A 16578-nucleotide genomic window follows, 5' to 3' on the forward strand; every position below is an offset into this window, starting at 1 on the left:
TAGTCAGGGTCAATCAGGGTCACTAGACGGGTGCAGGAACTCAAAATCACAGAAAGACCTTGCGGCAATATGTGACAGTGCAGGGCATCTTTAAATAGTGCGCCCTGCACTGTCATTGGCTGGCTAGGACGCGCCCCCGGCTGTCATTGGACGCCTGAGGCGCGCCCACGGCTCCTACTGCGCATGCGCGGCGTCCTGTCAGCCGCGGCTCGCCGGGACCTAGTGCCTGTGTCCCGGCGTGATCTGCTGCCAATGCGCATGCGCGGGGGACGGCGCCGCGATCCAGGGTTACGGAGCCGCGATCCCTGACAAAAGCCAACCTGGTCTCTGTGTATGAGCTTGGAGATGAGCCTAGATTGGCGAGAATCTTAGTAAAAATCTTGTAATCAGAGTTCAATAGAGCAATAGGACGGTAATTATCTAAGATGGAATGGTCCTTGTCAGGTTTGGGAATCACAGAGATATATGCATGGGAAAAGTCGGCTTGGGGAACAATACCTCTGAAAAAATCGTGATAAAGAGAAAGATGGGGAGCTAGGATACCAATGAAGGTCTTGTAATATGAGTAGGGAAGTCCGTCTGGTCCCGGGGCTTTGCGTGAGGGGAGATGTTTGACTGTATCAAATAGTTCTTCAGATGTAATGTCAGCGTTGAGGGCCGCAATGTCAGAAGACGATAGCTTTGGTAATAGGGGATTGAAAAGCTTATCAAAAGAGGTTTCTGTAAGAGGAGGGTGGAAGTCTGAGGTCAAACAGTTGTAAAGGGACTCATAATATGAGCCAAAAAGGGAAACCATCACACGAGGATCGTAAGTAGGGCTCCCATTCGGCTGGACAAGATGGTCTGGAAATGTAGAACGGGACTGTGCTTTAAGTCTATTGACAAGCATACGGTGGGGTTTGTTAGAGAGTTCGTAAAATTTCTGCCTGACCCAGAGGAGATATTTTGTGGACTCACAAGCATCAAGGGTTTTGATTTGGTCACGTAGGAAGGTCACTTTATACAGCCTAGAAATTGACGGCTTTGCGAGAAGTCTACATTCAGCTAGGGTTAACTGGTGAACTAGGGTAATCCTGGCATGCTCTGCGGATTTCTTCAGGCGAGAACCCATGGAGATACAAAGGCCTCGAAATACCGCCTTGTGGGCTTCCCATACGGTCAAGGTAGATGGTACAGAGCCTACATTGTGTTGAAAGTACATATCAAGTCCCTGTGAGAGCTCAGCATGGAGATGTTCCGTGGTTAAAAAGGACTCATTGAGACGCCAATGGCCTGATTTTGGCATAACATTGGGGAATAACAAATTTAAGGTCAGGGAGGCGTGGTCAGACCATGTAATAGGGTTGATGTCAGAGGAAACTAGAAGCGGAAGAAAAGGAGCTGAAATGAAGAAATGATCTAAGCAGGAGTAGCAGCTTTGAGGTGTGGAATAGAAGGTGAACTGTTTGTGGGTAGGATGTCGAATCCACCAGGCATCAAAGAGGCGATGCTCCCTGATCAATTTGCGAAAGGATTTCAGGGAGCATTGCCACTTCGAAGGAGTGGACTCGAAGAGGACCTTCCTATCCTTGTGTGGTGAAAGGATTAAATTAACCACTTGCCTACCAGGCACTTACCGTATTTTTCGCTCCATAAGACGCACCTGACCATAAGACGCACCTAGGTTTTAGAGGCGAAAAACAAGAAAAAAAAATATTCTGAACCAATGGACTGCAGACACAGTACAGGAGATGACCAGAGATTGCGGACACAATACAGGAGATGACCAGAGACTGCGGACACAGTACAGGAGATGACCAGAGACTGCGGACACAGTACAGGAGATGACCAGAGACTGCGGACACAGTACAGGAGATGACCAGAGACTGCGGACACAGTACAGGAGATGACCAGAGACTGCGGACACAGTACAGGAGATGACCAGAGACTGCGGACACAGTACAGGGGATGACCAGAGACTGCGGACACAGTACAGGGGATGACCAGAGACTGCGGACACAGTACAGGAGATGACCAGAGACTGCGGACACAGTACAGGGGATGATCAGAGACTGCGGACAGCACAGGAGATGATCAGAGACTGCGGACAGTACAGGAGGTGACCAGAGACTGCGGACAGTACAGGAGGTGACCAGAGACTGCGGACACAGTACAGGAGATGACCAGAGACTGCGGACACAGTACAGGGGATGATCAGAGACTGCGGACACAGTACAGGAGATGACCAGAGACTGCGGACAGTACAGGAGATGACCAGAGACTGCGGACACAGTACAGGAGATGACCAGAGACTGCGGACACAGTACAGGAGATGACCAGAGACTGCGGACACAGTACAGGAGATGACCAGAGACTGCGGACACAGTACAGGAGATGACCAGAGACTGCGGACACAGTACAGGAGATGACCAGAGACTGCGGACACAGTACAGGAGATGACCAGAGACTGCAGACAGTGCAGGGAATGACCAGAGACTGCAGACAGTGCAGGGATGACCAGAGACTGCAGACAGTGCAGGGAATGACCAGAGGCTGCAGACAGTGCAGGGAATGACCAGAGGCTGCAGACAGTGCAGGGAATGACCAGAGGCTGCAGACAGTGCAGGGAATGACCAGAGGCTGCAGACAGTGCAGGGAATGACCAGAGGCTGCAGACAGTGCAGGGAATGACCAGAGGCTGCAGGCAGTGCAGGGAATGACCAGAGGCTGCAGGCAGTGCAGGGAATGACCAGAGGCTGCAGGCAGTGCAGGGAATGACCAGAGGCTGCAGACAGTGCAGGGAATGACCAGAGACTGCTGACCTTTGGGGAGGGAGGGGGAGCGGGTACCTGAATTTGACAGGTACCCGCTCCCACTTCCGCGGAGTTGTCCTTCGCTCTTCCTCCCGGGCCGGCTTCTGTGACAGCCGGGTGCCCACTGCGCATGTGCGAGAAGCGCTGCGCTTTGTGAATGGCCCGGCGCCTTCTGGGACCTGTCATGTGTCCCAGAAGACACCGGATCCTTCACAAAGCGCAGCACATGCGCAGTGGGCACCCGGCTGTCACAGAAGCCAGCACGGGAAGACTGTGCAGAGCTGGAGCGAGGAACAGGTAAGGCCCTGCAGGAGAGAACAGCTGAGCGGCCGGCCCGGTATTCTGACATGGTGGCGGCAGAAATACCGGACCGGCCGCTTTATATTCGCTCCATAAGACGCACTGACATTTCCCCCCCTTTTTTTTGGGGAAAAAAGTGCGTCTTATGGAGCGAAAAATACGGTATACCCCCTTATTTACCAGGCCAATTTTCAGCTTTCAGCGCTGCCGCACTTTGACAATTGCGCGGTCATGCAACATTGTACCCATATGAAATTTTTATCATTTTTTCCTCACAAATAGAGCTTTCTTTTGGTGGTATTTAATCGCCACTGGGCACTTTACTTTTTGCGCTATAAATAAAAAATTGCAAAAAATTTGAAAAAAAAAAAAAGTTTCTTTGTTTCTTTTATAAAATTTTTCAAACAGGTATTTTTTCTCCTTCACTGATGTGCGTTGATGAGGCAGCACTGATGGGCACTGATAGGCGGCACTGATGGGCACTGATAGGCAGCACTAAAGGGCACTGATAGGCAGTACTAATGAGGTGGCACGGATAGGCGGCACTGATAGACAGCACTAATGAGGTGTCACGGATAGGCGGCACTAATATGCAGCACTGATAGGCGGCACTGATAGGTGACACTGATTATGGGTACTGATAGACGGCACTGACTGGCATCACTGCTGGGCACTGACTGGCGGCACTGACTGGCACAACCCCTGGGCACTGACTGGTGGCACTGACTGGCAGCACTGCTGGGCTGCACTGGTGGGCAGCACTGGTGGGTGGGCACAGGTGGGTGGCACTGGTGGGCACCGGTGGGTGGGCACAGGTGGGTGGCACTGCTGGGCACAGGTAGGTGGCACTGCAGAGTGGCACAGGTGGGTGCACTGCTGGGCACAGGTGGGTGATCTGCTGGGCACGGGTGGGCGGAGCTAGTGGGCGCACTGCTGGGCACAGGTGGGCGGATCTTGCGGGTGGCACTGCTGGGCACCGATCATCAGGGCACTGATCATCAGTACCCTGATGATCGGTGCCGATCCCCGCTCTGACAACTGCCGGTTCTCGGCAGTACTTTCCTCACGATCTGACAGCGTGAGGAAAGTGCAGCCGAGAACCGGCACTTGCATTTCCCTCTGATCAGCGTGTCATTGGACACCGCTGATCACGTGGTAAAAGGCCGCTGTGATTGGCCTTTTACCACATCACGTGATCAGCTGTGTCCGTAGGACACAGCGATCATGGAGATCGCCGGGTGCGTGCCCCCTGGAGCGCGTTCTGGGAGGACGTCATATGACGTCCACTCAGAACTGGCCGGCCGCAGTGCAGCCGTCATTCGGCTATCTGCGGTCGGCAGCTAGTTAAAGTCACCCCCTATAATCGTGTGGAGCGGAAAAGGAGCCCAATTTGGCAAGAGTTTGTGTAAGGAATTGTAATTGACCTGAATTCGGAGCATAGAGATTCAGCAAAATAAGGGGAGTGTCACCAAGCATTCATTCTAGGAGAATGAAGCGACCATGATGATCGACCTTGGAGGAGGCGACCCGAAGGGAGCAATGTGTCCGTATCAGTATAGCCACTCCAGCCTTACCAGATGGGTCAAAGGCCGAATAGGATTGAGAAAAAAACCTTGAGGCAAAACGAAAGGAGCCTGCTGACTTAAAATGAGCCTCCTGGACAAAAATAATATCTGCTCCTGAGGATCAGAATTCCTTCAAAGCCATCCACCGCTTCTGAACAGAGTTAAGGCCTTTGACATTATATGACAGAAGTCGTAAAGCCGTCACGATTGTCTGGACGGGATCGGGGGCAACAGGACAACCGGAACATATCAGTCAGCAAATCCGGCCAGAAAAGTATGACATATGGGGGACCCAGCACAGGAAAAAAAGGAAGGGGGGGAGGGAGAGGGGAAGGAAAGGAGGGGAGGGAGGGGAGGGAAAGGGGGGGATGTGGGGGAGTAAGAATACAACCCCGAAGTGCCCACAGAAGAACATCGCAGAGAAGCATCAAGCAGGCACGTCGCTGGAACGAGAAGGGCGAGGACGTTGTGGAGTACGTGAAGGACGCTTCCAGACCCTACGAACTGGTGTCCAAATCTTGTTGGGGGTAGTGGAAGGACGAGATGGAGAAGGTGGTAATGAGGAATTGTCTTCTGGCAGAGGAGGTAGTCCCAATTGCTTCAGGAAGGAGTCCGCCTCAAAAAGATCATGTAGAGTAACTTGGGAATTATCTTTGGAGACGACCAACCTGAAGGGAAAACCCCATCGATAGGGGACACAGTGGTGCTGGAGATGAGTGGTGAGTGGCTTCAGCGCTCGCCGTTTAGCCAGGGTAATCGGAGAGAGATCACAGAAGAGCTGAAGCCTGTCCCCTTTAAATTTCAGGGATGGGATGTGGCGTACAGAGGCTAACAAGGCTTCCTTGCTTTCAAAAAAATGAAAGCGGACGATGACATCACGTGGTTTGGTACCATCAGCAGGTCTGGGACCTAATGATTGGTGGGCCCTGTCCATGCGCCAATCCGCTTCTGGAACCAAGGGGGCGGTTGCAGTGAAGAAGGACAAGAGATGTCGACGAAATTGGGAATTGGCAATAGATTCAGACATACCGCAAATGCTGATATTTTGCCGGCGTTCCCTGTTTTCCAAATCCTCTTGTTGGAGCTGAATTTGGGACATGGTGTGCTTCAGATACGCATTATCTTCTTCTAAGACATGGACGTACTGCACCAATTCATCAAATTTATTCTCCAATTGATCCGCACGTTCCCCAATCTGCACTATTTCTCCCCGAAGATTCAAAGCCAACTTGCTCACTTCAGCGGATATAGTGGCGATAATATTCGTAAAAATACCTGCAGCTTTTCCTCCAATGCCGATATCGTAAGAGTAGATGAAACATGAAGATTGGCAGAAGCAGGTGGTGAAGGGCTCAATGGAGAATGCACTATTGCCCCTACTACTGTACCTTCGGCCGCCACTGGGGGTCCACCAGAGCTCGGCTGCTTTGCAGAGACAGCTGCTGCAGTACCTTCGGCCGCCACTGGGGGTTCGCCAGAGCTTGGCTGCTTTTCAGAGGCAGCTGCTGCAGTACCTCCGGCCACCACTGGGGGTCCGCCGGAGCTCGGCCATGGGATTGCGGCCGGAATTGGGGCCGGAGATTGCGGCCTATGAAGGACCCGCTGCAGCGGTGACGGCCGCGGTGACGGCCGCGGCTCATGCGGCGGTGGGGAAGGAGGCTTCCAGCGCCCAATCTTCCCCATGATGAGATTAGGGTCTGGAGAGCTGGGTGCCCCACTAATATGACTCACCCACGGACGCCTGTGGAGCAGCGATGCGCCGTGGGTGAGTCTCTAGGACCGGGAGATGAGCGGAGCTCAGGAGGATGCGGCCATCAGCGTTCCCGGCCGCGCATGTACCCCCCTTAGTAGTATATTACATGTTACACCCTCTATATGGGTATAACATGTTACACCCTCTACAGAATATGGGTGTACCATGTTACTAAAGGTGAACTTATCCTTTAATTCTTTTACTAACTTCCCAGGCTCTGCTCTTTGTCTTTGGAAAGTTTGGACATACAATTGTCTTGCTGCTGGACAATTTTTCACTTCTTTATCTTTTACGGTCCCCTAATTGTTGTAGTATAGCCTCTGCCTGTACTCCTTTTTTTTTCCAACCTGATCTCCCTCATTAAATATGCCCTGCCGCTGTCTAAATTTACACAGATATATCATCTGCAGTCTCTAAATTATTAATGAGAACTTGATACACATTGGCGAGCAGTAAGGCGATTTTCCATCAGAGAGAACAAGGACAGCCTCTGTGTACTACTGGCAATTTCTATCTGGTAGGAAAAACAGGCCTATTACCACTTCATGAAAAAGCACGTGTCGCTGATAAATCTACTCGCATAAAGCTATTTTTATTCAAATTGAAAAAATTCATAGTAATGTGTTGTTGCTGTATCTAATCCAAAATTAAATATGCACTGCCAGCGTATACTGTCACTGTCTGTGACGTGTACTTAATTTAACAGCAAGATTTGTCCTTCCCCTCTCCTTCTCTCAACTTCCTTTTAGACTTCCATGGGACTCGCCTCTAAGGCTCCGTTCACATATATGCATTTTGCATTTGATACATTCTCCAGTGCGTTTTGCATTTTTCTACACGTGTTTTTACCGCGTCTGCATTTTGTTCAGCTTTTTTTTGTTAAAGTGGAATTTTTTTTTGTTGCTGGACAGAATATAATACAAAATGCGGCAAACATGCACTACCATGCATTTCAGCAGCTTCTCCATTTTACTCTATTGCAAAAATGCTACTTTTCGCTTTTAAAAAAGTCCCTGACCCTTTCCAAAAACGCAGCTGCTCAAAAAAGCATAGATGTGAACATGTTCCTTAGGAAACCATGTTAAATGGACTGTAGTGCGTTTCTGCAAAAACGACTTAAAAACACATTGGTGTGAACTGTGAACGGAATCTAAGTTCTGGTTTTCTGGATCTCAAACAAAATTTGCTGAACCCTTGATGAGTTGGACCTGGGAAGATTCTCCTATCACTAGGGACAATCCGTCCAGCAGAGAAGCTGGGACTTGAGCAATTAGAGCTATACTAAATAGTCAGGAGAATGAAAAATGGTTGTTGCTGTGTGATGCAGAATAACTGATGCTAGGATGAAACTCTGTGCTATCATTCTTTGTGATAAGTGAACATGGGCAGGAAGCTGTAAAATGCACCCTGGCAAGTGGACCTGGGTCCTTAAAAGCGCTCCATTTAAAAGCGACTAGGGTAGGTTCTCTGCAGAGGCCTAAGGTGTGCTGGTTACAAGGAGAAGCACACATGCTAAAGTACAGTATGTGGTCCAACATCCTAACAGTACCTAAGTACACTGTCTCAAGGTCTCTACAGCAAATGTGAAAGATTTTTGCTGCAATTGTATCCATTAGGTCAGTGTTTCTCAACCTTGTTTCGGTCAAGGCACCCTTTAAAATTATGCATAATCTTGAGACACCCCTTCTGAAATGTAAAAAGGTAAACTAATAGTTTTACCCAATACAGCAACATCCACACACATAGGAAACCCCGCGATAGAGATGATTTATTATTATATACCATTCCACACAGGTACTGATTAGCATTCCAATGTTTCTCTTCTTCCTCGGTTTCCCTCACTCAGCTAATGTGACCCCTGTGATGATGGGGAAGGGGCAAACAAGGATGCTGTGCAGGTGCCCAATAACTGATGATGTCATTGGATGGTAGGATGTCGGTGAGTGGAAGGTTGAAATGGTGCACAACGAAAATTTGCCGCTTTGTGTAACTAAAAGGCAGGCTTGTTCCACCCGCTGGCTTGTATCCAATTTTTGGCCAATTTTTAGGTATTTTGCCAAGGCAACCCAAAAAAAACCCAAAGGATGAAAAAGGCTGGTAATCTTTAGATCAACTCCTTTTGAGCCGAAACAGCCATAGATGGATGAAAATTCATCCGGTCCCTCCTGAACCAGCCAAATTTGACTCCATCTATGGCCAGCTTTATATACAACAACAGAGGAAAAAATAGGAGAAACAAGTGTTATGTTAAAAATGCAATAATTTAGCCAACATATTATTTTTATTATGATGCTAAGTAGCATTTATTGCAAAAAAAAATTAAAATATCAAGCTAACTCAAGGTTTTTATTTCAATAGAACATTTTATTTGGGTGTTATGAAACAGTCATAAATATGCACATAACTTTTTGCAATAACAGTAAGACCTATAAATTGTGCAATACAACACAGTAAGACATAATGAATATAATAATATTTTGCCATTTGTTACATTAAGTATGGCTTTCTAAAAAAAGCAAAAAGGCACATTCATATGTCACCCTCATTGGAATGTCAAATTTGGTTTGTTCCTTTAGACTGTGGTTTTAAAAGTAGCTTCATACAATACAAATGAATGAAAAAAATAGTTCACTCTATAATTAAGGCCTCCTCCACTGGGCATCAAAAATGCTGCTTTTAAGGGTGTTCAACATTTTTTCTTTCTGCCTCTATATGCCCCTCCATGTTAGCCTATGTGTCCAAGGGGAAAAGGAATTCAGAAGAGCTGAACAAATGCCCAGCGTACATGAGGCCTACTATAAGAATAGTTCCCATGTACGCATGTTCATTGGTAAAGCTAGAAACAGTAATAGTCTTTTCAGATGACATCAACTATTAGTTTGTTTTATTGATACAGATTTAAAGTGATGAATGAAGTGAATAACAAGAACTTAGGGCCCATTTACACTTAGGTGCTAATTTATGAATTTTCATTTCTAAAACATTTGTGTTTAACTGCTTCTCCTGGTTGGCTATTTAAGGAAACCTGTACTGGGAAAAACACTTAAAGAGTAACTCCACTTTGGTTGAGAAAAAAAACATTCCACTCTGTGTGAACTACAGTATGTACATCACAAGGATTTTAGCACAGTTTGTTGTAGATTCCTACTTTTTGTTATTCAGAAGAAGTAATTGTTTGTTTGTGTCCATGTGCAAAGTAAATCTGTATGGAGTGGCTTCATAATTATCAATCAACTGCTGCAGGGCTCTAATGAAGAAAGTGACAAGGTCTGCATCCCTTTTAGATGTGATTTCCCTTTGGGAATATCTTACGAAGAATGAAATTTACAAGGGATGCTTAAAGTCTAACTTGTGTCTTAGTGCAGATTTCTGGGAAATTCACTGAGCCAATCACACAAGTAGGAAATGATGTGTCTGGGGGCGTTCTGTACACTTTTTGTGTACAGAATACCTCCAGGTAGCCATATTGCATTGCATTTTGCAGAAAACTACAGCGCTGCAGATTGAAAAGGAAAGGTAATTTTTAATAACATTCAATTACACTATGAATCATTTGCTATTTTTTCCCCACGAAAGTGGAGTTACCCTTTAAGCCTATATTGCTGACCTGCTTCTGCAAACTGAGAGCAGTGTGGTGCTGTTTTATGATATATTACTGCTACACAGGGAACAGGCTAGGATGTAGTTCTACTTAACTCTACTTTTGTAAGGATTGTAATAAACTTTGTTGCAGATTTCTGCTTGTTTCTCCAATGAAAGAATAACGGTTTGTTATGCTATGTCTTTTGGACATTGATTCTCTATGGGAGTGATTTTTTCATCATTGAGTCACAGGGCCTACATACCTTTTTAGAAGTGATTAACCCTTTAGGAGCATCTCATGAAAAATGAACTTTTTGTTGCAGAGGATGCCTAAAATCTGAATTGTATCTTAGTGCAGACTTCCGGGAAAAACAGTTGGCCAATCTCAGAAGCAGCAAATGGCAGTTCTACGGGTGTTTCGAAAAACATCTGTATACAGAATGCCTGCAGGTTGCCATATTACATTGAATTTTACAAAATAATACAGTGGTTGCAGATTGAAAAGGAAGGTAATTTTTATAACATTAAAGTGTTACTAAACCGCGGACCCAGCATTCACTCTATCTGGTCTCCCACAATACACATAACATGTAAATTAAATTATTGTGGTAACTATAAACTGCTAAATATCTTTTCTCAACAGTAGTTAGAGCAGTCTTGTGAATTCTATCAGTGTCTAGCAGAGCACTAGTTAAAACTTGTAGGAGGAGTTTTCATTCTCCCCTGATTGTTCTGTGAGGCTGCATGACCAGTGTCTGGAAAGTGCTTATTGACCATGTGCTGATCACATGCACTCCCCCAAGAGAAAAAAACAAACACTTTCTAGCAATACACACCAAAGTGAGCATGTGCAGCTTGCCCCCAAGGCTCTGATGAACTGGGGACAGCAGAAGAAGGAGAGGATCAGAGAAGACAAGATCAAGCATCCTTTTTACACAATGTGAAGGATTAACCCCTTCTGTTCCATAGTGAGTATAACATGAATGCTTTACTGCATATTTACTGTTGTGGATTTAGTAACACTTTTAATTGTAATATGGCTTATGTTGCAATGGTGTATGATATACAGTATATATTTTTTCTTTATATTACTTCCCATGAAAGTGGAGGTACCCTTTAAGTAATCCTAATCTAATACTGGTTCGTTTGGTAACTCAAACTTGTATGATGAAATACTTAAAGGAGAAGTATGGGCTTCTAAATAAACATCCATAAATGCCTCTGTGCTTCAGCATTGGTGTAATACTGCAGCTGTTCCGTGTCAACTCAGTGGTGACAGCTGATCACTCAGTTCTCAGTCTGCTATAGCTGGAATGCCAGCAGGGGATGGGGCAGACGCAAATGGCTCCAGCTGCCTGCTGCACAGATCCCGTTAATATAGTTGGGATCCTTCCAGAGCCTGGGGCGTCTCTGCAATGTCAGGTGATAGAGGGAAATTCTGTTTCACTGACCTGCAACAGTAGGCAGTAATGCAGGCCATAGACGGGTCATTTATCGGCCGATTTTTCGTCCGCCTGAAAAATCGGCCGATATTCTCGCCGTTAGTGGGGCCCACCCGTCGCCCATTTTTCGGGGATCTTCTTGTTTACGTTTATCGGTCATGCTGGAAAATCCATGAAAAACAGCGTTTTTTTGTGGACAATGGTGGCAGCATGGGCAACGGCGGCGACCGATTTTTCATTTATCAGCCGACAATTCGGCCGATAAACGGCCCGCCTATGGCCAGCCTAAGTGAAGTCAAAATTCTGTGTATTTATTTTTGGACTCAAGGGATTCACATGGCAGGCAGATAGCAATTACCCAATCCCAATTTAGCAATTACCCAATCCCAATTTTATCCAGAAATGGGAAACCACATGTTTTCTCTAAACTGGGAGATGTTTTAATATGCAGATTTTCTAATCTAAACCAGAAGATAAATTGTTTGCAACTGATCTAATTTAATGTAGCAGATGAGCTTAATAAATACCACTTACTCATCATCTAAAATATACAATTATTATTATTATTTGTTTATCATTTAATATGAATTAACTTATAGGAGTTTTTTTTTATTATTTACCACTTCCAGGGAACTGGTGACTGGCTCAAAATCATGTTCATGCTTGGCTATGTTTTACATATGAATTAGTCTTATTGTTTTACACAAATCTATTCATCTTATTACATTGAATGGGGTTTTGTTTACCTAAAAAAGCCTTTGTTAAATATAAATGGGTTTCTAGGTAATAGATCCCATTCATATCAATCAGAGCAGGTCAAGAACAATGGAAATTCACAAATGTACTTATTAGCAGACTGCTTAATATAGGAGGAAAAATATGTCCTTATTACTTTTTATGGGTTATATATATATCCCAAAAATAAGTCAAAATGTTTTTAAATGTTTTTTGGTCCTTTCCTAGGAGACATGTAAAATTTAGAGAGGGTAACAAAAGAATGTGCCTGATGTTCTATTTTCAGTTAATTTTTTTCTTTATGTGGAAAATAATAACATATGCCAAAGGTTAGAGAAAAACACAAATAAAAGGATCAAAGGCACATGCACAATCATATCATAATAAGTGATTGTGCATTATGTAAATAATAAAAATCTAAAAATAAATGCCCAACAATAAATGTTGGCGTATTATGGTATTTGAGGTATTTTAGACCAGGGGTCTCAAAACTTTCTAATCAAAGGGCCAATTTACTGCCCTTCAGACTTTAGGGGGGCCGGACTGTGGCCATTGTGAGTAGAAAAGGTCCCAATGTCAGTTGAAAAAAAACAATGCCCAATTATTGGTGTCATTTGGAGGAATTGTGCCCCTTTATTGGTATCAGTGGGGAAATGATACACCATTGTAGCTATCAGTGGATGAAATTGTGCCTCAAGGGCCGGATAAAAGCAAGCAAAGGGCCGCATCTGGCCCCCGGGCCATAGTTTGGAGACCACTGTTTTAGACCATGGAAAAAAGTGAATAGAGCAGCAATTTGTAACACTGCTTGTGTTTCTCTCCATATTCCAAATTGCAGCTTGAAAATGTTAGATTGCGTGCACAATGGTTTTTTTCTCATCTATTTGGTAAAATGTATTGTTATATGTTACAAGAAACTTTAATAAAATACAATTCTTATATTGTGGTCTCTAAAAATTTTCTGGTTGCTATTTTAACTATTTCTTTCTGTTAGCTAAAAAAACTCCCAACAAAAAAATTTATTAAAAACAAAAACATTAATTTACAAATACACTTGCAATTGGCAGCTAAAGCAAAGACTTGTTGATCATGTGGCTATTGTTTTCATTTTAAATGCACAGTAACTTTGCGTTCTCCATTGACTATAACTGCATTTCCCTGTTATAGGGCAAATTTTGGTTAGTTTTGCTCATACCCTACTGTGAAGACACCAAGCTTGCAGCTATGTATACCATCACCCATTCATGTTATGTCATAGAGGGTGCATAAAGCTGCTATAGGTACTATAAACACAGGGAGAAAGTGCATGAACTATTGTTCTTGCCCACAAGAGAAAGGACAAACAACTTTTTGTTTACTACATATTGTAGATCAGTTGTGTGCTTTTGTATTTGAGTGACATGACTCATGTAATCCTTTTTTTTTAAAGTTGTCATTGTTTTACAGCAGCCCAGAAAAATTGTGTGAAGATGTGAAAATTGACCACAATACTGTGGCGTTTTAACATGTTGCAAGTATAATAACCGAGACATGATTGTATGTAGTTTAGATAATGTAGGTAGTTTCTGACAACAACTAAATGTAATCCCTTGCTGGAGATCCATTTATATAGTAACACAGAACCACTCCAACCCCTAAACACACACAAAACAAAAAACTGGGAAATGCTATTTTAGATTTTGTTTGTAGCCTTACCCCAAGCAGGTGAACCCTGACATTGTGACTCAAACCACACAAAATATATTCATGTCCACATGTCCTTAAATGCTAATATCTCGGAAACATTAGATTTGGTATTGGGGAAAAGATGTGGGCACTACTGTTGCTGCTGAATAAATGAATGAATGTGGATCTCAAACAGAAGCAATTAAAAAAATAGTGAACCCCCTTTTTTCTGGTGGTAGGATATCTAATTTTTTTAATTGCTATGTTTGACCTTGTTAAAGAAAAGTCATCTCCAATCCAGTCCTTTTGACAGCATGACAACAGCAAAAAGTGAGGGAAGCAGTTGCCATCAGGAAGAGAAAGAAGTAATCAGTAACAATAACTTGTAAGCCGTTTTCAACCCTATCCCTGTTAAGCATTTCATTTTACTACATCATGTTGCTTGCAACAAGGTTTGTTTCTTCTATATGTATATCCAACATACATAAAAATCTAAAAAAAATATTAAGTATCTGCTATGATTTTCATGGGAAGCTACAAGAAAAAATGGATTTACTGTACAGTGCATCTTGGTTATTGTGATATCTTATATGTGAACAGGGAAGATATGCCTCACTGCTTTTGTCCTATACTGTGAAAGATGAAGCACCATCACTTGGGAATACCTCACTTGTCCTCCTTGATGGGTACATATCCGAGAATAACCTGGAGCTCCGTGTTCTAGACAGGGGAAACTTATGCAAAAAGCACACGTTTTGCATTACTTTCATAAAATAATTTCGGAATTTTACCCCAATGAAGGCATAAATGACTGGATTTAGACAACAGTGAAAAAAAGCTAGCAATCTTGTGCTATGGAGTGCATACTCTGTTGCTATTAATTGAGGACATGTCATGCCATGTCTCTGTAACAAATTATTAGCTTTTACCAAAAGTGTCAGATTGTATGGGACCTGGCAAACTAGAAAAACAATCATTACAGTCACAATTACTTGGATTGCCTTGTATCTTTGGGAATTTTTTGCCTGTAGCAATGTCAAAATTATACATGTATAGCAAAATAGCATAACAATAAATGGAATCAAAAACCCAGCAACGACTTCCACAGCTATAACTGCAAATTTCCAGTTGGATGCTGAAAAATTATGTGGGTAAAGTGCTTCACAAACCGTGGACTGACTGATTTCTGATTTGTAAGCCCCACTGAATATGCATGTTATGCTGGAGAAGCAGGTAGCCACAATCCAAACTGCTAAGCAGATCATTCCTTTATGACTCAATGCAACATTTCTGAGTCGAAACGACTTTGTTACCTGCACAATGGCTACATATCGGTCAATACCCACACAAGCTAATAACAGCATGCTGCAGTTGAAATTAATTGTGTAGATGCTTTTAATTAATTTGCACATAACATCCTCGAAAATCCATTCGTTCTTTTCCAAATACACAGCCCAGAATGGAAGAGTAAAGATAAACAGTAAGTCTGCTATTGCCATGTTTAAGAGAAAGATATCCGTCATAGTCTTACTTTTCTTGTAGCAGCTGAAGGTCACAACAACCAGTATGTTACCCACCAGCCCAAAAATAAATATTAAGGACAAGGCAATAGGGCCAAATATTTTCAATGACTTTCTGATACTGTCCATTTCGCAAATTGTGCCAGAATGATCATAATCAAAGTAATCTGTTGTTGGAATACTGTCTGTGGCCATTGTTCCAGGTACGTTTACTGCACCTGCAAAAAAAAAAACAATTTAATCAAAATGTTGACATTTATTTTAGTTCTATGAAAACATGTGTTGTTCTATTCCCAGTGTGCAGGTAAAGAAGCACCTAAATATTCTACAACTGGGAGAATAAACTAGAGCCTTATTATACAAATGTGAAATGTTTATAATGTTATTTTTGTATCTGCTTTTGGATGCACCATTTGGAAAGAAAAGTTTTAAAGACTGGGAGATGGAAATTCCTGGCACACATAAAATAATTTCACCCTATTGCGTGTTTTTTGAAAAATACTAGTATACCAAGTGCATTCTACATAGGAACAGTTGGCATATGCTCCAAATAAGCATAAGAAGTGACCAAGTGTGACCATGTCATTTTCCTTGCTTCTGGATCTAATTTCAAGCTCTCTCGGGGCTGCTGCTACAAACTTTCTGCAGCCTGCCATAGATGGCTTCTTCCCAAGGATTCAGAGACTATAAAATTAGTCAACTTCAAAAAACATGAAAACCCCAGAAGTTTAAAGGCTTTGCTGTGCCTGGTAGATCCAAGACCTTGACTTGCCCCAGGCAGCACACTTTTACTATCGGTTTTACAGAAAACATAGTAATGCAAATAGCCTCCTTTTAAAGCCAAAAAGGCTTACTTTGGAGTTTTCACACCTGGGGGAAATATAAATACCCTCAACCTGTATTCCCGGTCTTCCGGCACATATCCTCCCTCTTTTTTGACCTAGGGCTCAGAACAACTAAAGCCCCCAAACAATAATCTACTATTTTTGCAATAACTATATCACAATGAGCACACTGAAAATTGGCTGTATCCCATTCTGGGTAGGGATGAGCTGTGGTTTTGACATAGTGAAGTTGGGGGTTCAGGGTTGGCAGTTTTGGGTAATTTATGATGAAATTCACCAGGCCGAATTTTAAAGGACACATAAAGCCTTCCTGAATTTTCAGCTGTATAGCCAGAAGGGTTAGAATCGCCAATAGTAAGGGCTTTTTATGTGCCAGCCC

At 43.6% G+C, this 16578-nt stretch overlaps 1 protein-coding gene across 1 annotated transcript; it reads right to left on the bottom strand.

The window, feature by feature from the left end:
* Positions 1-14460: 14460 nt before the first annotated feature.
* CCR6 (C-C motif chemokine receptor 6) lies at positions 14461-15566 on the bottom strand. Its single transcript, XM_089668589.1, has one exon. The coding sequence runs from the start codon at positions 15547-15549 to the stop codon at positions 14461-14463; it is 1089 nt and encodes a 362-aa protein (XP_089524715.1). The 5' UTR covers positions 15550-15566.
* Between the last annotated feature and the right edge of the window lie 1012 nt (positions 15567-16578).

The sequence above is a fragment of the Staurois parvus genome, unplaced genomic scaffold (assembly GCF_062004578.1).
Source record: "Staurois parvus isolate SC_StPar_1 unplaced genomic scaffold, SC_StPar_1.0 ptg000059l, whole genome shotgun sequence".
NCBI lineage: Eukaryota > Metazoa > Chordata > Amphibia > Anura > Ranidae > Staurois > Staurois parvus.